General features: G+C 41.1%; 1 protein-coding gene across 1 annotated transcript in view; it reads left to right on the top strand.

The window, feature by feature from the left end:
- Positions 1–22,249, top strand: part of CAT (catalase) — a 41,000-nt gene that overhangs the window by 8,839 nt on the left and 9,912 nt on the right. Inside the window, exons 2-9 of the mRNA XM_041773984.1 lie at positions 10,630–10,801; positions 11,182–11,292; positions 12,424–12,554; positions 13,000–13,104; positions 13,707–13,832; positions 16,605–16,796; positions 17,473–17,625; positions 20,762–20,900. Of these exons, the coding sequence (XP_041629918.1) occupies positions 10,630–10,801; positions 11,182–11,292; positions 12,424–12,554; positions 13,000–13,104; positions 13,707–13,832; positions 16,605–16,796; positions 17,473–17,625; positions 20,762–20,900 (1,129 nt within the window). The remainder of the gene's footprint in view (positions 1–10,629; positions 10,802–11,181; positions 11,293–12,423; positions 12,555–12,999; positions 13,105–13,706; positions 13,833–16,604; positions 16,797–17,472; positions 17,626–20,761; positions 20,901–22,249) is intronic.

Here is a 22,249-nt window from a genome sequence, read left to right as displayed (position 1 = left end):
GCCTCTGTGCAAGGGTAGCCAGCCCTTGGCTGGTGTCTGGAAGTTGCATTTCGGGAGGGCTCCTCCCACCTGAGCTGATAAGAGCAGCTGACTGTGCAAGAGCCGTGCAAACAATGTGGTGTTTACTGAACGCTTGCTTTCCTGCTGGGAGCCAGAGGGCACCTCCACCATCAGCTCCTTGTGTAAACCCTGCGCACTGAGTCTCTAATGAGCTTCCCTGCTAGACCACATTTCACACGTGTTACCACAATTCGCTGGGGTATTAAGCGTGTCCTGCGTGATCCCCCCTGGGAGAGGACTCTGGAGGCTTGTGCTAGTTTTCTGGACTTCACTCCACATACCTTTCTCCTTGCTGGGGTTCTGCTTTGTATTAAAATGCTATAATATGAGTATGACTCATGACCCCCTGACTGTGACTAGGTCCTGAGTCTCCTAACTCCTCCTAGGGAATCACCTGGAGGTGGGTGGGCTTGGGGACCCTTGAATCTGTCTGTCTCCTTTGTAATGCTTTGTTCAAGCCCAAATCTGAATAAGGTTCACACATTGCGTTGGTTGGTGTGTCTTTTAAGCTCCTCTTTTATCTTCTGGTGATTATCAACACAGTTTATAGTGGTTTAGGGAAGCAATGAAGGGTCAGGGTTTGTACTCAGATAGGATTCAAATTGTGGCTTGACTACTGGGCAGATTACTTCACCTTTCTCCCGCTTGGTTTCTCCATATTAAAAATGGGATAACAGTTCTTATCTTGAAGGACTGTTGAGGACTCATTTATGTAATATATATTTATAAATTAATGTAGGTCGATCACCTAGCGTATAGAATGTGTACAGGACATGCTAGCTCTGTTGTTCTAAGGAATGCGTTAGTGTTGTGGTTAAGGAGTTTGGGTTTTTGAGCTAGTTTGCTTGGGTTCAAATTCTGATTCTGACTTTTTTTGAGTGAGTGACCTGGTGCAAGTTGCATAACTTCCCCGTGGCTTTTCTGTGTAACAGGGATTATACTATTACTTCAGACAGTTGGATTAAATGTGATAACCCAAGTAGAGTTTAGAACAGTGCCTACTTACCGAGCTGTTATTATTGTTGTTTTGAGATAAGTAAGACCTCTCATACACACTCCATTCCCAAGCTGAATCAAGAGTGAGTGGGATGAGGGAGTGCCAAGTGTTACCTTTAATACTGGTAGATGCTTGATTGGAGGAAGCAGCTTAGGTGTTTTGGCCAAGAGAGCTTGCTGAGATTGCACCCCTGTGTTGAATTTACTCCCTTGCATCTAGGCAGTGGAGATTCCCGGGCCTGCCCCTGGGAGAGCGGGATGTGCGCTGAAGGACATGTACTGCCTGTGGCCACTGGCTTGCAAGGGGAAGAAGAGTGGGTGCCCTGTGCAGGCTTGGGTTCTTTTCCCAAACTGCCCGGTCTCCCCCTTGGAATGAGCCAGGAGGCCTGGAGCACTCTGGTTTCTCCTCTCTCCCCCAAAGAAATTTGAGGGCCATGACAGTGCTTGGTTTTCTGTACATGAGTGTGCACATTGTAGGTACTTGATGAATCTTTGTTGAATAAATGTAAAGTGTTAAGCAATAACTTGATAGAAAATGTCAGGTATATTCTGTATTGATCTCTGCGAATGAGAAGCTGTCATTATGACTCCTTTGGGATTGAAGGTTAGGGACGGGCTGTATTACCAATCTTTGTCAATTAAAAAATGGAAGAATGATGTTCGGTTAAGTTCTTGGAGCTCCTGTAAGCAGAGGACACTAATAGAAGTGGAAACTGTTGATAGAATATTTTATCAGAGAAAGCCAACCTTATTCGGGAAAATTTCTTCGTTCATGTCTTAACTCCAGCCAAAAATAGAGCAAAGCCAAAATGGAATTTTACTTTGAGTCCGTCCTTTTAATCATGATGTCAGTTTTTAGCCAAAACAAAATATTCCTTTGCCAATTTCTGCAGCAGTTTTCATAAACATTTGTCTAAAGGTGTTTGATCAGAATTTGAAGTTATAATTTCAGATATTTCCCATTTATTTTTGGGAAGGGAGATGCAGGAAGACGGATAGACTTGTTGCTTCCTCCTCCTACTTAGAAATAATCTTTCTTGGCCATTTTGTATTGGTCCATAGTTTAATTTATTCACATGCTGAATCCACGAGCATTTTTTAAAAGAGATTTTATGTATTTGAGAGAGAGAGAGAGAGAGAGAGTACAAGGAGAGGAGCACAGGGAGAGGGACAAGCAGACTCCGTGCTAAGCATGGAACCTGAAGCGGGGCTTGATCCCATAACCCCAAGATCATGACCTGCCTGAGCCAAAATCAAGAGTTGGATGCTTAACCGACACAGCCATGCAGACATCCCACAGAAGCATTTTTGTGTGTACTTGTTGATGATGGCATCATGTCAGATGTCAGGGTTATAGATCTATAATGAGTATACCACCTAGAGAGGAAAACAGTGAAGCATATAGGAAATTATAAATATTTTGTTCTGTGGAGTGCTAGAAGGTGCCCATCTTGAGGGATGGCATGGGGCAGGGGCAGGAAGAGCCGTTCAGGTGGAGCATGTATGAATGTCGTGGGTAGTTGTCAGCCAGAAAGATGTAAACGAATGCCGCTTTTCCTGAGAGAGAGAGTGTGCACTCTTAGAATTTTCCAGCAATAAAAAGCTTTTCTGTCATTAAAAAATTCTAGTTCTAAAATGATCTGAGTTTAAAAATAACAACAATAACATAATAATCAGCAAGTTGGACGAAATCTCTTGGCCCATCATATTTGTTATTTATAACAAGCAAACCTGTGCCCCAATATTGAAATCTGTGTAAAATCAGCAAAATTCTCTGATCATACAGCCATCACCCATTGAATGGGAATAATCACATGTGTCTCCCTGGATTATTGGAGGCTTAAGTGAGGTGACTTATGTCAAGGTAGCCAGGAGAAAGCCTCACATATGGCAGGTGCTTCAGAAATGGTAGTCATAAAGGGAAATTGGAAATCCTGTACAGCTTTGTCAACTGCACTGATCCTCTGTCCTTCTTGGTTAGCTCTGGACCTATTATGAGAGAAAGCTCAGAGCTGGCATCCTGGGATGTTGTTTCTTTGGTCTGGTGCTTGCGAGGATCACGGGCACGACGGCAGGGCCTGGCTCTGGTTTGGCCCACCTCCGTCCGCCAGGCCCTCTGGCCTCCCTCCTCCAGGACTGCAGCCTGTCCCATTTGTGCGGAACATAGAGGCTCCCCTTGCGGGGCAGGCTGTGGTCCGTGGGGGTGGGAGGAGGGGAGGGGATGATGCCAGTGGAATGAATGAATGAGTGTTGAACTGAGTGTGACCAAGGGGCCCGTGTTCTTAATGCTGCACCCTCCGGGTGGCATCACGAGGGGTCCAGGTTGGGATGACTGAGCTTCTCTGGTGTGACCAGGTGCCCTGTGGCTGCTTTTTGTGTCCTCGACCCGCAGACAAGCTCAGACTTCCGCCTCCTGCCGTGTCTCCCTAGCACCTGTACAAAGCCTGCCACCCTGTGCTCCCCTCAGCCTTCTCAGGTGGCTGTGGGGGGCCCTGCCATTGGTGGGCCTCGTGTTCCCCCTTCCTCTCTCCTGTCATCCCCTGCTGACCCTCTGCCCCTCTCAGCTGGTGCAGGGGGTGGCTTCAGCTGACTGCACTCCCCTAATCAGGCCCCCTCTTCCAAGCCTGGCTGTTTTTGTGGTGGTTTGTAGCCCTGGCTGGCTTTCGCTGCTCTGCACCTGCTAGTTTGAAAGTCTTCTAAAGGGGATTCCTGGGAGGGCTCAGCGTTTGAGCGCCTGCCTTCGGCCCAGGGCTTGATCCTGGAGTCCCGGGATCGAGTCCCACATCGGGCTCCCTGCATGGAGCCTGCTTCTGCCTCTGCCTCTACCTGTCTCTCTCTCTCTCATGAATAAATAAAACCTTTAAAAAAATAAACAACAACAAACCCTCCCCCAAAAAACTAAAGTCTTCTAAATGCTGGAGCCTGCTGAAAGTTTGCCCTTAAGCCAGCACAAAACCAAACTGTACTTACAGTGGGTGGGTCGCAGAGCCCAGCACATGGCGCTGACCGTGGAACTGGACACGGGGCACCCACCGCCTTCTTTCTGAGGCACCACCTCTCCCCCCTTCCTTTTCTCCCCGCTGTGCTGGGGACACTGCATTCCTCACCTCCACTTCCTTCCCTCTGCATTCGTTGGCCTGCTCCATGGAACATGGGCCTCCAGCGTCACTGACCTGCAGCCAAACACAATGGTCACAATCCCTTATTATATTTACACACTAAATGTAGCTGCCTTGGGGTGCCGGGGTGTCTCAGTCGGTTAAGCATCTGCCTTTGTCTCATGTCCTGATCCCGGGGTTCTGGGATCGAGCCCTGCATCAGGCTCCCTGCTCAATGGGGAGTCTACTTCTCCCTCTCTCTCTACCCCTACCCCCTGCTTGTGCTCTCTCTCTCTCAAATAAATAAATAAAATCTTAAAAAAAATAAAAATAGCTGCTTTTGAGTTGGATTTTATTTATTTATTTATTTATTTATTTATTTTTTTGAGTTGGATTTTAAGACCACACTTTACCAGCTTTGAGCGAACATCTATTTTCATTGAATCTAAGATGCTGTGCACCGTGAAATGTGCCAGTGTTCAATACACTACTCCGGAAGACAAAAAACCTCGCCTGTCCCAACCCGGACTCATTGCTAAGATGCCACAGATAGTAAGACATACCCCAGTTTTAAAGATCTTAAAACTATTAAGAAATTGCGTGTATTTATCATTAATGCACTAACAGTAGTTAACATTAAAGAGCCTGTGCTCAGCAGCAGCCCATTCTCTGAGTTATTATTTCTCTGGAGAAAGAAACTGGAGAAGAGGAGTCTTCTTTAGGGACTTTCCTCATAAAAATGATTTGTATCTATCATGTTTCTTTGTTTTTATAAGTAGTTATTTTAAGCTGATGATGTGGTACGTTAACTCCAAATGAAAATTTCAGTTTTTAAATTTTACCCGAGCAAATGAAAACTAAGCATAATTTAAGGACTTTTTAGAAAGTAATTAGAAAGGTGATTAGAAGTGGATACTTGTGGTGATACAGTCCCTTCATTAAAAATGTTTTTTATGACATGAAGGTGTATCACATTGCCTTCATTAAGTCAATACAAAATGTAGATAATTTGAAAAACTTCTGACATTTGATTAGATGTAGGCAAGGAATTTCTGACTTAAAAATTAATTTAGGAAAGAAAATAGAAATCTAAAGAAAATTTAAATGACCTGTAATTATATCCCCTAAATTCTACGATCATTTCACTGTTATTGAAATTTTTCTGTGGGTAAAATTCTTAATGGTGGCATAATATTTCATTAATTAACCCTTCCTTTATTTTTGCATATTTAAGCTACCCATCAGCTTTTGCTGCAGTAAATAATATAACATTTAACACCGCCGTAGACTGTGAGCTCCATGAGAGCAGGAATGTTGATGTTTGCTGCTGTAATGTAATCCCCAGCACCTAACATAGGGTAGGGACTCCCTAAACACTTTTGGAATGCTGTTGGGTGAATTTACTATAAATCTTACTGTACATATTTTTCCTGACTCTAAATCCACCTGGAGAATAGAAAAGGGAAGCTAGAGTGGTGATTTAATTTCTTATTTTGTAGTATTTTTGAAGACGTAGTTGGAATATAGCATCCCCCAAGGTAAGCACATGCATTAAATATCTGCTTTTCATTCCTTTTTGTCTTGGGTTCTGTGAGAGGGGACCCTTAACCTCAGGGTGTCCATTTTTACTTCCCTATGACATAAAGATGAGAAAAGAGGGCATTATGAGGTAAGACCACTGCTCACACCAAGATATTATCTTCTAGATTTCCCTAAAGCCTTGCACTTTTTTTTTCCCCCAGAAATTATGTTTAAAAATTTGCTTTCCACGGTCCATTCCCCCACTCTTCATTTTATTTAATACAGCTTCATTGCATTAACTTTTTTCTTCTCAGCAAATATATGACATCCTTCTCCTCACCTTCTAATAAATACTCTCTTCTGTTTGGTTCAGGTAGGTTTCTCTCATCAAATGTTGCCCTAAACAGCCCTTGAAGTTGGGGATCTTTTTATTCTAGTCTTTGTCCTCCTGTTGGACTCCCGTGTTGCTCACCCTGTTGAAGCTCTTCTGGCCATACTTGTTTTGAAGGCAGATCACATGTACATTAGTGTGTATGAGGAAGGCTGTTAAAAATTAGGACTGTTGATCTATTAGAGCAAGGAGGAGAGGCTGGATGCTACATTTGTAAGGTAGAAAGCCAGGTTCACCTAGTGGAGGACATTCTTGTGTTGGGTGGGAGGGAGGCCCCATGACGACATAATTCCAGCATTCTCGCTCCCAACTTTCCTTGAGCCCGGCCCATAAGGTGAGACCACCTCATTCTTTAGTTCTCCACCCAGCCATTTTCGTTTACCTTGCTGTACATGTGCCTTCTCTGGGCATGGTTTTTATTCTTGACCATACCACTCTGACCTGGTCGTGCGGAGAGGGCATGTGATATGCTTTTATTGCTTTCCTGAGTAATGTAAATGATCACTCTGACCTGTTTACCTTTCCTTCTCCCAAACTTCTTGGTATCCTGTGTCCTACTTCTCTCCTTTATGTGATGTCTTTATCTATCTATCTATCTATCTATCTATCTATCTATCTATCTATCTATCTATTTCCTCTAGTGCTGTGTTTATATGTTCAAAAAGGGCATGGTAAGGTGTGGACAGATTGTTTGCTCAGACTCTTTTATTATTCTAATTGTGGATCATTCCAAAGCTTTAAGTCAGTTGCACTTAATCCTGACTTCACTTAGGAATCACCTGGGGAGCTCAAAAAAATTCCCAATGCCCAGGCCTCACCCAGACTAATTGTATTGGAAATCTCCAGGGGGATGACCCAGCTAAGTCTATGAATTAAAAAGCTCCTCCGGTGATTCCAGTGACAGCCAACATGGAAACTTAAGGTTTTAGGTTTAAACTAAAAGGGGAGTTGTACAATTTCCTCTTTCCTTATTCTGATTCATTTTCTACTTTTTTTAAAAAATAAATTTATTTTTTATTGGTGTTCAATTTACCAACATACAGAATAACACCCAGTGCTCATCCCGTCAAGTGCCCCCCACAGTGCCCGCCACCCATTCACCCCCACCCCTCGCCCTCCTCCCCTTCCACCACCCCTAGTTCGTTTCCCAGAATTAGGAGTCTTTATGTTCTGTCTCCCTTTCTGATATTTTCCACACATTTCTTCTCCCTTCCCTTATATTCCCTTTCACTATTATTTATATTCCCCAAATGAACGAGAACATATAATGTTTGTCCTTCTCCGATTGACTTACTTCACTCAGCATAATACTCTCCAGTTCCATCCATGTCGAAGCAAATGGTGGGTATTTGTCGTTTCTAATGGCTGAGTAATATTCCATTGTATACATAAGTGAAAAAAAGAAAAACACATATCCAGTGTCCCATGTATTAGCACATGTGTGTCTTCAAAAGAGAGTGGCATGGTTGGGTGGACTCTCCTGACTGGACCCTTAACTTTCATACACTTTGGAAGAGTTTGCTGCTGGATGAGTAAGGAATAGGGCGAGAAAGTCTGGATGGATGCCTACATATGTGTCATGGTTGACAGAAAAAGAAACCTAAAATGATTTACTTCTGCTATCAGATCACTTTGACACAGCCAGGAAAATAGCATGTGTGTGCCTAGTGTGAAGTCCTCCATTTGCATGAATAGTGCTTTTAAGCCACGTATTAATTCTTTTTTTTATAAATTTATTTTTTATTGGTGTTCAATTTGCCAACATATAGAATAACACCCAGTGCTCATCCCATCAAGTGCTCCCCTCAGTGCCCGTCACCCAGTCACCCCCACCCCCGCCCTCCTCCCCTTCCACCACCCCTAGTTTGTTTCCCAGAGTTAGGAGTCTCTCATGTTCTGTCTCCCTCTCTGATATTTCCCACTCATTTTTCTCCTTTCCCCTTTATTCCCTTTCACTATTTTTATATTCCCCAAATGAATGAGACAATAAAATGTTTGTCCTTCTCCGATTGACTTACTTCACTCAGCATAATACCCTCCGGTTCCATCCATGTCGAAGCAAATGGTGGGTATTTGTCTTTTCTAATGGCTGAGGAATATTCCATTGTATACATAAACCACGTCTTCTTTATCCATTGACACTGAGGCTCCTTCCACAGTTTGGCTATTGTGGACATTGCTGCTATAAACATTGGGGTGCAGGTGTCCCGGCATTTCACTGCATCTGTATCTTTGGGGTAAATCTCCAGCAGTGCAATTGCTGGGTCGTAAGGGCACATCTAGTTTTAACTCTTTAAGGAACCTCCACACAGTTTTCCAGAGTGGCTGCACCAGTTCCCATTCCCTCCAACAGTGCAAGAGGGTTCCCCTTTCTCCACATCTCTCCAACATTTGCTGTTTCCTGTCTTGTTAATTTTCCCCATTCTCACTGGTGTGAGGTGGGATCTCATTGTGGTTTTGATTTATATTTCCCTGATGGCTAGTGATACGGAGCATTTTCTCATGTGCTTGCTGGCCATGTCTATGTCTTCCTCTGTGAGATTTCTCTTCATGTCTTTTGCCCATTTCATGATTGGATTGTTTGTTTCTTTGCTGTTGAATTTCTTAAGTTCTTTATAGATCTTGGATACTAGCCCTTTATCTGATAGGTCATTTGCAAATGTCTTCTACCATTCTGGAGGTTGTCTTTTAGTTTTGTTGACTGTTTCTTTTGCTGTGCAAAAGCTTCTTATCTTGATGAAGTCCCAATAGTTCATTTTTGCTTTTGATTCTCTTGCCGTCATGGATACATCTTGCAAGAGGTTACTGTGGCCAAGTTCAAAAAGGGTGTTGCCTGTGTTCTCCTCTAGGATTCTGATGGATTCTTGTCTCACATTTAGATCTTTCATCCATTTTGAGTTTATCTTTGTGTATGGTACAAGAGAGTGGTCTAGTTTTATTCTTCTGCATGTGGATGTCCAATTTTCCTAGCACCATTTATTGAAGAGACTGTCTTTTTTCCAGTGGATAGTCTTTCCTCCTTTGTCAAATATTAGTTGACCATAAATTTGAGGGTCCACTTCTGGATTCTCTATTCTGTTCCATTGATCTATGTGTCTGTTTTTGTGCCAGTACCACACTGTCTTGATGACCAAGCCACGTATTAATTCTGAGAGATAGTTGTTTCTGGTCTATTTTGCAGATGAAGAATTGAGATTCAGAAATAGTAAGTAATATTGATTGGCAGAGCTCTAAGTCAGACCCAGGCTCTGGGATGCCAGCATTCACGGTTTCTCTAAGGTTCCATGTTGGCCTCTTCCCATTTCAATGTGAACAGAACTCTAGTGGGTGGGGGGAGGGGTTCCTACTGTGTGTAGGAGTCTTATTTATTCATTCTGAAGATTCCAAGATCTCTCTTTTCAGTGCCTTTTCCCAAAGAGCTCATGGTATTTTTATAATTTTTAAAGTGATCCCCTCCTATCAATATCCCCTTCTAGGGAAGAAGAGATAAGTATTGACTTTATTTTAATATTCAGAACAGGTGTACCTGGAGAGGAAGAGTTAACACTCCATTCCAAGTTTGTGAAACTTCTGTGCATAATCCTTTTCTGGGCACGTGAAGTTAGACTTTCATCACTAGACCTTTTTGAGTTGTTCTCCCAGAATGGAGCTATCTTAGCTTTGCTTCACCCACACATCTCCCTTAGGTTTCCCAGTAGCCAGGGGAAGACATTGGAGAGGCAGTTGTCCCTGGTCACGAGTAGAGGGCATGACCAAGATAATGAGCCAAGATCATGTGAAAGGCTGCTTAGGATCATTAATTTAAAAATGTTGCTGCTCCCATCCTAGAGAAGGGACAGCCGATGGGCTGATATTAGAGAATTGGGTGGATTAAAAAACTAATTCTTTGTTACAGTAAAATAACCTATCCCATTTCAGGGACATTTGACATCTTTAGAAAGTTAATACTATATAATCCATTTTACCAGTAACTATTTTCAGTGACAATAAAAGCTATTGACTGTTTTTTTTTTTTTTTTTGCAATTGGAAAGAGATGTTGCAAAGAGCTGGCATATGCTGCTTGAACACGCCATATGGGATGACTCCCTTGAACATCTGTAGCAGTCAGAAAGCATCTGCAAGTTCCAAATAAAGCCTTAAGCAGCATGGCTTCTCCAGAGACCATCTTCTCACCATCAGTTTGGACATTCAGTGTGTCAAGCACATAGGATCCCCTTTGGGTGGGGGTTCCCTCTCTGGGGGTTTCCTGTGTGGAGCCCAGTGGCTCCATCGAGAGCAGGGGCTGAGCAAGTTGGCAGCTTATTTAGCCATCTTTCTGCTCTTCAGAGCAGATTTCTTAGCAGTTGGTGTTGAGATTTTTCAATGATTCCTGAGACTGGACTCTGAATTTCAGGCGGTGGCATATCTCGGCAGTATTTCAGCACTTCGGACACAGGAAATTTAAAAAGAGTGAGCAGAGGGTATAAAAATTGGAAAACAGTGTGCCCTCTGACAATGTAAATAACGGTTTGATTATACTGACTCTTCCACACTCTTTGTCCTTTTGTGTTTTATTCACTCAGAAACCTGATGTCCTGACCACCGGGGGCGGTAATCCAATAGGAGACAAACTTAATGTGATGACAGCAGGGCCTCGGGGCCCCCTTCTTGTTCAGGATGTGGTTTTCACTGATGAAATGGCTCACTTTGACCGGGAGAGAATCCCTGAGAGAGTTGTGCATGCTAAAGGAGCAGGTGAGAGCCTTGTTTATTTGCTGTAAAAGGATTGTTTCATAACACCTGGGTTAAAAATTACTTCTCACAGAGTTGAAGCTCCTTTAGCAGAAGTGGCAAGTCTCCATTCTTGGGGAAAAGGGAAAAAAAAAGTCCACTGAGGGAATTCATAATTAAATGATGGTTATTTCTCCAGATTGAACGGTGTAGCACTGAGGGCTTTGCATTTTGACCCCATCATTTTGTGTTTGGACATCTAGCTCCCCTTTATCCTGTCCTCTTGGAAGCTCCCAGAAGGCCAGTGCTACCCTATCAGTTTCTCTTGTCACCTAGATGCCCATTGAGGGCCCAGTGGTCTGTGATGGTCTCACGCGTGAGGACTTCTGTGTCTTTCTCATTAGGGGCTTTTGGCTACTTCGAGGTCACACATGACATTACCAAATACTCCAAAGCAAAGGTGTTTGAGCATATTGGAAAGAGGACCCCCATCGCGGTTCGATTCTCCACTGTTGGTAAGTCTGTCTGTTTACGTGACTGGCATTGCATAACTCAACCCTGTACCTTACTTGGGGCATTTATTTTTATTGATTGATTGATTTTTAATCTTATTTTATTTAAATTCAATGAACATGTAGTGTATCATTAGTTTCAGATCAGTGATTCATCAGTTGCATACAACACCCAGTGCTCATTACATCACATGCCCTCCTTAATGTCCATCACCCAGTTACCCCATCCCCCAACCTATTTGGTGTATTTACACATACATTTCAAGGAAAGCCTATTAGAAGATAGAATAAATCATTTCTCCAAATGATAGCCAGGTTTTACAGTAGAAAAAATATTTTGAGACAGGCAGGAAGTTACTTTTAATTGTTTGTTGAGGTCTTAGGAAATCACACTTAGGCAGAGGCCACCACTGCAATTCTGTGAATTTGGAAAGAGCTTTCCTACAAGTGCTTGCCTCAGATGGAAATGTGGAGTGGGGGCACTTATTCAGCAACCACAACAGCTGACCTTTCTTGGGAATTAACTCTGTGTCATCCATGGTCAGACGCTTTACAGACATTAGCTATAACCTCATCTGTAGATTCACTTTGCAAGGTGGTGTTATTTCTATTTCAGAGGTGAAGTGATTTTTTTTCAGTAGTGTTAGTACGAACTAGATCTATTATGCTTCATCTCAACACAGCACAATGCAGGATTAATTCTGTTTCTTCTTTAGTCTATGTTTCTAGATTCTTAAGAATCTATATTTTCATTCATTTCTTAGCCTCATAATTTTGACAACTCACTTATTCTCCTTATTTACTACCTTAATCTTTATAATTATTTTCTTCCTTTATCTTAATTAAACATTTAATTACCCGTTTGGACAAAGCTATCTTATGTGAAATGGATAATCTTTTCAGCTTTTACAGTTATGTACTCTCTTATTACTTGCAATTAATTCTGTTGTTTAATTTGTGGACTGAATTAGCTGGTAGGTGGTAGAGATAATAACCCAGGTACTTAAATACCTAGTTTCCTTCGAGGAAGTAGAGTGGAAAGGATAGATCCCAATGTTTCTTTGTGACGTTAGGTTTGTTGGATGCCAAGTACTCTGGCTTATGCTTCATTTTCTTCCCATTTGAATTTTCTAGCTGGAGAATCAGGCTCGGCTGACACAGTTCGTGACCCTCGTGGGTTTGCAGTGAAATTTTACACAGAGGATGGTAATTGGGATCTTGTTGGAAATAACACCCCCATTTTCTTCATCAGAGATGCCATATTGGTAGGTGATAAAGTATCTTGCACTCTACAAATGTTTGATTTAAATTGATTTCAAACACCCTACATTGACTGGCATTTGAGGAGAAGCCCTGAGAAAAGCAGAAAAAAGAATTTGGGTTGGCTGGATTGCCTTTTTAAGCACATTTTTCTGTATTTAATATCCTTCTTATAAGATCAAATAACAGTTACTGTTGGTCTTCAGTTTGGCATTTCAAGATTCACTGACTTCGTGGGAATTGGCCCAGTTTTCCTTGTAGAGTCTGGAAGATCAGTACAAAGAGACACTTTGTCCTGGAAGTGTATAGGGTTTGGCACTGTAAAATTCTAGGATTATCTTGTTCAGAGTTTTAATCCCTAAGCCTACCAATAGGCAATGTATAATGTAAGATGATAATTCCTGTAAACTTAATTTTGGGATTTTACCCCCCCTCTTTTTCTGTTTATAGTTTCCGTCCTTTATCCATAGTCAAAAGAGAAACCCTCAAACACACCTGAAGGATCCGGACATGGTCTGGGACTTCTGGAGCCTGCGCCCTGAGTCTCTGCACCAGGTGGGAACTCTTCTTTTCCGTTCTCTTATAATGCTTTACCGGCAATAGAACTGTTAATTTTGCTTCATCATGTGTTTCTCCAGTTTTGGCTATCTCATTGGACTTGGTTTCTACTTTCTTTTTGGGAGGCTTGCTCAGATTTCTGGACTCTGAAGAGTGTTATGACTGATTTTGTTAATCTTCCCCCCACTCATAGACCTTAAGGGATGCTAGAAACATTGTCAACTGATATTTAACAGTATTAAGGATTAAAGTCTCTAGTACAAAGTAGAGCTCTTTGTATTAGGGAAAGACGGGAAAAGTGTTGCCAAACATATTTACTGTTAAAATTGATTTTGAATAACAAGTTAGGCTATCTTTCAGATTTGTTTTTGCTTTTCCTTATTGAATTTTGAGCCATGAGGCTAATGATTTACATATCATTCTGCTTAAAATTCTTATTGTTTTGTATAAATGATACTAATGATAACCTTTTTTATGGGAACTTGGTTAGCATGTTCTATGTCATTAAGAGATTCTTTGGAAACTTAGGAATATCTTAAAAATCTAGGATATTTTGATTGAAACGGAAAGATTTAAGGCATTATTTTTCTGTTCCTTAGGTTTCCTTCTTGTTCAGTGATCGAGGGATTCCAGATGGACACAGGCACATGAATGGATATGGATCACATACTTTTAAGCTGGTTAATGCGGCGGGAGAGGCGGTTTATTGCAAATTCCATTATAAGGTACGTATTGCTTTTGGGGCAGAGGGTACAAGGCTCCTATCATGCACATCTCTTTACTTCTCATGAGGATTGGGCAAAGATCAAGGCTCCTCCCCGCTTTCCCCTACCTCCACTCCAAAGGCTGAGAGTTGGCTGAGAGTTGACTGATCCAGTTGACTAGGACCATGACTCTTCTTTTGGCTCCACCTAAGTGAATAGATGCACACTGCCCGGTTAGGGGAGCTCTGTGGGCTCTCTTTGGTGTCCTCTTTCCATATGACCAGAGGGTAGGAGTACACAGCTGCTGGCAGTGGTCAAGCTTCCTTCTCCTTCTGAGCCCTGGAGCAATGCATAAATATTTGGGAAAATGCTCATTTAATGCTGGTTCTCTGGTTTAATGTTTTTAGTGCTGGCAGGTGAATATCCATTCTTCCTGGAGAGGGAAGACCTAAGGTTTGGTTTTGGGCTCAAATGTAAGGAGATAATATATAGGCCTACAGGCTATGTGAAAGGAGATTTCTACCAGGTTTAGTCTAGCTTCTAGACTTCTTTGTTGGGGTTTAGAGTCAAGCCTTTGTAGCAAACAGTAAAGTATTCTGTGGCTTTGCCTTTTGTAGCCCTGACTCATCTTGCTGCGTGTGGGTATCTTTGGTGGTCTAGGGAGGGGACTGTGGCAGAAATGGGGCATTCCTGTCTGTAATTTCAATCTCACCGTGACTTTCAATGTCTGACACTACCTTTACAGAAGCATTTCTCATAACTTTTTAACTCCTCCATCCATTTGTTTAAGTAGTGTTTATCAAAGGTATGTTATGAACAAGCAAAAAAAGCAAATCAATTACAAATGTAAGAAAATAAAAATTGTTTTTTTTTTTCATTTATTTTCATTTAATCATATCAAACAAGTTAACTTTGGGGGAAGCCTTAAGAACATTTTAATTAACTGAAGTGTTTTAAAGGGCTCTCTCTTATTATGATCTTGGCATTTGTTATAGTAAGCAGTATTCTCAGAGAACTCTAGAAGGTTATTTAAAAAAAAAAAAAAAAACCACCTTTGGTTGCCTAAGAACATGTTTCCAAATGCTACTGCTAAAATAAGCACATACCAGAAGTGGACTCAGGACAAATATAGTCCCCTTCTTAATGGTATCTACCCAAGACCTGTTTTCCTGTCTTGTCTTAATCTTTATCTGAACAACTTACATAAGTATCTCAAACAGGAAAACTATCTCCCCTCTTTATACTTGTAACTTGGGTGTATAATCTTTGGCCAGGAACAGTTTTAAGCAAGAGTTGCCTCATTGGCTTGTAACTGCCAAAGGGAGCAGTGTTGTGTCACCGAGAACAGGCTAAATGACTGTGTCTGAGGGACCCGCGTGGTGGTGGCTTTAATAATGTGACTTGGTCACTTTATTAAAAGTTCTCTGTGCTCCAGCTTTGTCACTGTAAAATTGGGATAATAATAGCAGCTGTCCCTGATCCTTAAGGATTGGATTGCTTATGGGTCTGTTTGGCAGAGTCGTGGGGGAGCCTGAGACCTATTTGGATGTATCAGTCTGGAATTATTCTGACCTATGATTAGTCTTTCCTAAGCCCAAGGAATTCAGTTAAAATCAGAAAAGTATTGCAATATTATTGCACAATTTAATGTATTAGCTCTCCGGTGATCTGCAGATGGTGATCTCCATTTTTAAATCTGGAAGGTGACTGTATTTCTGGTCTGATAGTGAGAAGGGTTCAAATCTTGCCCCTGGCTAGAAAGACTTGAGATTTCTGTGGTAGAGTTTCATAGTTGACTTTGCTGAGGCAGTCTTTTCCATGCTTGGCTTGTGAGGGTCTTTCAGAATTAAGGTACAGGTGAGAATCAGTTGAAAGGCAATAGGGTGTGATAGTAGGAGCGCTAGTGGCAGTGACTAACTTAGTTAATGGCTTGCTTGGGAAGTCAAAATAAGAATTTTGCCTGCTCATAGTCAGAGAAGTAGTTCAGAGCAGCTCTACTGAAGTTCTTTTCAGCTGTATGAACTGTGATTCTATGACTTCTCAAAAAAAATAAAAGGAAGAGAATGGGAGTGGAGGTATGGTAGCTAGCACAATCTCATTAATTGATTTGAGCTCTTACAAAACAACTGAAAAATTATGCAGAAAAATAATTATGTGCCTATTTTAAAAACACCTTTTGATTTTTTTTCCTGATTTGGAAAGTACCATGATTCTAAAACTTCAAATAATAACCACTCTGAAGAACCATTTTTAGGTATTCAAGAAATTAGATGTAGAGTTACTGTATGACCTGGCAACTTTATTTCAAGACTTTCAAGACTAAAAAAATCCACAAATAAATAAATAAATAAATAAAATAAATCCACCAAATTGGACACTTTAAAATGGTTAAAATGGTACATTTGATGTTATATATGTTTTATTCCTAATTTTTTTTTCACTTTTCTGAAGACAGTAGTACAGCATTCTTTACATGGGTGAGAAATTAAAAATAAAGTTTATGTTAACAATTAAAAAATTTCAAGTAATATAGGCTACAGAAAGGGAAAAATAGGACAAATTATAAATATGAAATGTATTTACAATGCCCTGGACATTTGAAAGAATCAAGATAACCAAGTAGAATTTCTTGTTGATGAATTCCTCTCAGTATCAGATTTAAACAATGGAATTGTTACAAGGAAAATCCAGTCTTTGAGTTGTGTTGCTCATCATCCTTCAGTGCATAACTGATTGAAGGTCCGTAACTTTGCCAATGCATTTCAGTTTGAGCTGCTTTCTCTCATTCTGTAGACTGACCAGGGCATCAAAAACCTTTCTGTTGAAGACGCAGCAAGACTTTCTCATGAAGATCCTGACTATGGCCTCCGGGATCTTTACAATGCCATTGCCACAGGCAACTACCCCTCCTGGACGTTTTATATCCAAGTCATGACTTTTAGTCAGGCAGAAACTTTTCCATTCAATCCATTTGATCTTACCAAGGTGAGTCCCTTAGCAACCAAATTTTCTTTTTTAAGTCTCTTTGTACCTAATTTGACAAATTCCAGTCAAGTATTCATAACGATAGAGAGGTCCTGTTCAAAATGCAGTAGGGCCGCTTTGGATTTTCCTGGCCTGTGCATCTCACTTCTAGTTCGCTTTTGCTAAGTTCATTGAGTTCCTTGAAGTGGCTTGATATATCATTATTAGCAGGGAACAGATCTTGCAAAACTAATGTCCATTTGCCCAGGGAAGATGTCAGTATTTACTGTTTACTGTTATGAAAGATTCAACCGGTGTACTACCTGAAGTTCTTTTTCACTTTACTGGATTAACAAATTATTTTCACTTATTATCATTATATTGTATTAGAAAGTTGGTATTTCATTATATTATATGGCTTCACTATATTAGAAAGGTAGTATTTTTAAAAAGATTTTATTTATTTATTTGAGCAAGCACAAGCAAGGTGGGAAGGGCAGAGGGAGGAGAAGGAGGCTCCCCACTGAATGGGGAGCCCGGGGCTCGATCCCAGGATCCGAGGATCATAACCTGAGATGGAGGCAGATGCCAAACTGGCTGAGCCATGCAGGTGCCCCCAAATCTGTCATTTTTAACGAGTGCTTTAATTTCCTTTAGTTGGTTGTCTGATAATTGTGAATATGACATTTATTTTTAGATTTGGCCTCACCAAGACTACCCTCTTATCCCAGTTGGTAAACTGGTCTTAAACCGGAATCCAGTTAATTACTTCGCTGAGGTTGAACAGATGGCATTTGACCCAAGCAACATGCCACCTGGCATTGAGCCCAGCCCTGACAAAATGCTTCAGGTAAACCTGGTGGATTGAGATGTTCTGAGGCAGGAGTGCAGGAGCGGACACAGGCGAATGTGTGCGTGCCTGTGCACACACACATATACACGTGCTGTAATTTGGCATGATCTTTATAAAAATAATTAACTAGAACACCACTTAAATTTAATTAATCTTGCGGGTCTACCTAAGCATCCTGACATTACAAAATTACAGTATAAAGAGGATTTCATAGTATGTTAAGACTTTGACATTTAGTCTCTTAATTTAAAAGAAGTGACATCAGAAATGCCTCCGGTATTTGTAGAGTAAAGCACTCTTTGTTCCGTATGTCATTGATGGGAGGGAATATTGTTAATTGGCCAGTATAACTTGATTCATTTCCCCTCCCATGGTGATGCTTGAATTTTTCCATCTGTAAAAAGAGACTGGAGATGCTTTTTATGAGCTGAACGTATGTCACCAGTGATTGAAAGCAGCAGGTCAGTCTAACCATTTGTTTCAGTCATGTTCCTACACAGTCACTATTTTTTCATCACTCCACTAGGCTCTTTCAGGAGTAGAAAGAGTGAAAAATACTTTTTTTGGACCTGAAATCAGTAGGAAAAGAATTGGCTTAATAATTATTGAGTAAATCAATCTCTTGTGTTTTTGGACTCTGACCACGAAACAAAGGTTAAAGATTATTATGCTAGATTGGACCATGGCTCCTTATGTAAGCATTGGACTCCCTATGGAGACAAGCTACGATTCTGTTTTTTTTTTTTTTTTTTAATAGTAGCATTTTTGCTTTGACATTGGGAACATTTAAGACTTTTATAGAAAATAAGTTTTTCATTAGCTTTTAGTTCAATTTAACTTATTTATTTATTTAAGAGAGAGAGAGAGAGATCACCCAAATGCAAGCGAGTAGGGGCAGAGGGTAAGGGAGAGAAAGAATCTTAAGCAGGCTCTACAGCCAGCATGGGGCCGATGTGGGGCTCAGTCTCACAACCTTGAGATCATGACCTGAACTGGAATCAAGAGTTGGATGCTTAACTGACTGAGCCACCCAGGGGCCGCTTAACTAATATAAATTGAACACCCCTGTGTGTATAATAGATTACTCTGGCTGCTGTAACAGAAGAACACAAGATAACTAGAATATAAGGCAGATTGCCATTTGAATCAGGAGAAATCTTATTAGGAGGATAATGACAAGCTTTCAAGAATGAGGTAGTGTTTGAGATGGCTTTTGAAGAATGGCTAGGATTTCAGTTTTCAATAGAGATAAAATGGGGCAGGAGAGAGACCTGAATATAGGTATGACGGTGGACCATGTTGAGTATATTTAAACTGTAAACAGTCACTTCTTCTTAAAGTAGAAGGAATAAGGTGGGGGTACACTGAGCATCTGTCAGGGGGGACTTCAGTGCTTGAGTAGAGGTCTGTACAATTGTCCCTTTTAGGAAAAGAAGGTTTCTTCAGTTTTGAGAAATGTAGAACCATTCTATCAAGTAGAACCCATCCAGTTGGTGACACACAGAACAAGAGAGAACTGGAGGTTAGGGACTAAAGAAGGAAAGCCAAGCAGATCATAGAGCACAAGTAGAAGTGCTTGTGTTGAAAGGAGTAAAGGAAGCCAAGCCCTGGGACTCTGGGCACCCAACCTTCCCTTGGGGTAGGAAGAGAGCTGAACCATGTGAAAGAGGTTACTGGGATTTGCCAAGGCACGAACTTGTTCCCTGGTATTGCGGGAACAGGTTAAAGAACAAATATCATCCAAATTCTTTTCATAATCCAGGTTAACTGTGGGTCCACGGTGAGACATAGAGACAGCTAACAACACTGCATCATACAGTTAGAAGAGCAGTGAAGCATTGGATAGAGGCCTAGGCCCAGGGAAAAGGACCACAAGTCAAATCCGTGTTCTCTGCAACAACAAATAGCAAATGTTAAAAATTGAAACTTTTTGGAAAAAAGTCCTGAGGAAAGATGATAACTGAAATCATGCAATTCTATTAGTGAATTGAATTGTATGAATGAATTGTATGAATTGAATTGTATGAATGAATCTTATAATTTCTGTCAGTGTTAATTTTGGCTATGGCAAACATATTTTAAACTTAATGTGATATCTTCTTGTTTTTTTTTGTTTTGTTTTGTGAAGTGTGTTTAAAAAGTAAAAGGGCTTTATTTAGTAGGTACAGTCAAGATACTTCCCAATCTTTCTACAACTTCTCAAGCTCAGTTCGCTGTGAGTTCTAATGCCACGGGGGCATGTGAGGAGCCATCCAGCAGGGAAGGACAGCTGTGCTTAGTTAGCCATATGGAGACCAGTGAGGAAACGTTTAAAGTTTTTTGTTTTAAAGATTTTATTTATTTATTCATGAGAGACACAGAGACATAGGGAGAGGACGAAGCAGGCTGTCTACGGGGAAGCCCGATGTGGGACTCGATCCTGAGACTCCAGGATCGTGCCCTGAGCCCAAGGCAGATGCTTAACCACTGAGCCACCCAGGCATCCCTAAAGTATTTTGAGCAGATAGTGATGTGATCTGCGTGGGGCCTGGGGCTGATTCTTTTGGCAGGAGTGCGTAGGACAATGACGGCGGAGGACAAGCTAGAAGTGGAGAGCCAGATAGGGGGGACTTCGAAATTGCTCTGATGGGCGCTAATGAGCATCTGGGGGTGGCAGTAGTTGTGTGGTAATGAACAGTGGTCTCAGTTACCTTTCGACCAGATCACGTTGATGAACTTTAGAGTGTTATCCAAAGCGGTAAGCCAGATCACAGTGAACAGGACATAGATTCCAGTTAGTTGGGTTCTAGCAAACATATTTTACAATGTGATACATCCTTGAGAGTAGGAAGCAATATAAGACAGAGCAGTAACTTGTTATTTGAGGGGGGAAAGGGAGTTCTTATCTTCACAGGTGTGAAGATTTGTGGTTGTGTGGCTGTATGACGCAGAAGATTAAGGACTGTTGGGTTAGGGACAACTCATTTCATGAGAGAAGAAACTTTGCTCATTTGGCCGGGGTGGGGTGGGGGGAATGGGCAGGGTTTGGTGGTAAACACAGTGCTTTGTGCTTGAAATTTTAGAATAAAGTTTATAGACTTGTGTTGTGTGTGTGACGGCACACAGTCAATGCCTTTTTCATTTATAACTGTAGGGTCGTCTTTTTGCCTATCCTGACACTCACCGCCACCGCCTGGGACCCAACTATCTTCAGATACCTGTGAACTGTCCTTTCCGGGCTCGAGTGGCCAACTACCAACGTGACGGCCCCATGTGCATGCTTGACAATCAGGGTAGGTCTCAGACATTCCGCTCCCCCAGGGAGGCTAGAGGGTACTGCTGGGCAGGAGGACAGAGGATGTCATGCCAGGCCAGTGGTTGTCAGTCTCCTGCTCTTAAAGAGTTCCCAGGGGACCTTCTGCTCTCTGAAGCAAAGAAGGTTTAAACTGCCTGAAGACCCTTTATGCCTTTATCTCTTTGATGTTTTATTGAGAGTTCCCATCTCAGATTTGACTTGCTGCCCATCTGATAAGGAAGGATGGGGGAGAAAGATCTTTTACACTGGCTGTCGTAGAGTAGCATTCAACTTAGGGGTTAGGTTTTAAAGACTCTTCACAAAGTGGGCAGCTCCTTAAATCACTCTTAAATCATGAGGACTTAGACTCTTGGAAGTGCAAAAGCCAAGAGTTCATGTTTCTTGTTTTTCATTGCCCTTTGTTGGGGTCATGGAGGAACATGTGGCTGGAGTTTTAGATGGACTGGGGCAGGTTAGAATAAGGGAGACAGTAAATCAAGGGATTCCCCTTCACTTTTTTATTTTTTACTAAATGAATGTAGTTGAATCCATGTAAATCAACTGATGAGATGAGGCTCTACTGCATTTTGTTATTTGGAGCTCATTTCCCAAATTTATGATTTTTTTCTTTGAACTGTTATTTTTGGTGCCATGTACAAATAGCCTCTATTTTTGATTGCTTGTTCAAATTAGAGAATGTTTAATTTTTTTCCTTCTAAGGCTCCTTAGTTTAATACAGATCTTAATTTCTTTTTCTATTTAGGACACACTTGTCTTAGTAATAGGCTGCTTACATTGATCCCTTCAGAAATTTTACTGATGATTTATATTTATAGTCATCGATGTCTATATTAAAAAAAAAGTTTATTTTTCTCTGATACAAATAACACATGTGCCCTAAAGAAAATTTGGAAAATAGAAGAGAAAAAAGAGGAGGGAGAAGAAAAACCTACTTACAGCCCCAATACTCACAGGCCACAACTGTTGCATTTTGCTGTATTTTTTGCCAGTTTTTTTCTGGGACTATTTTATACAGACTTAAGGTTATTTTGTTTATATAATTTTGTGCCTTGCATTTTTTACCATTATGACTAAGCCTTCTTTTTGTATTTAATGAGTTTACTTGCTCACCAGCTGATTATACTAGGTGTTACAATACTTCTGCTCTCTGAGGTTTATAGAGCTAATGGGGTGTGCCATTGCCCAAAGTAACTGATATTTCCTGTGTCTGTCTTCTGCATTTTTATTCTAAAGTTATTTTTTCCTTTCGTATTTGTCAGTCCTTTTGTTATTGAGACTGGCTTTATCAGAGAAAGGCTCATGTATGTTCTGGAACTTCTTTAATAA

The sequence above is a fragment of the Vulpes lagopus genome, chromosome 11 (genome assembly GCF_018345385.1).
Source record: "Vulpes lagopus strain Blue_001 chromosome 11, ASM1834538v1, whole genome shotgun sequence".
NCBI classification, from domain to species: domain Eukaryota; kingdom Metazoa; phylum Chordata; class Mammalia; order Carnivora; family Canidae; genus Vulpes; species Vulpes lagopus.
Note: the sequence above shows the minus strand (reverse complement) of the source record. Positions and strands in the feature narration are given on the sequence as shown.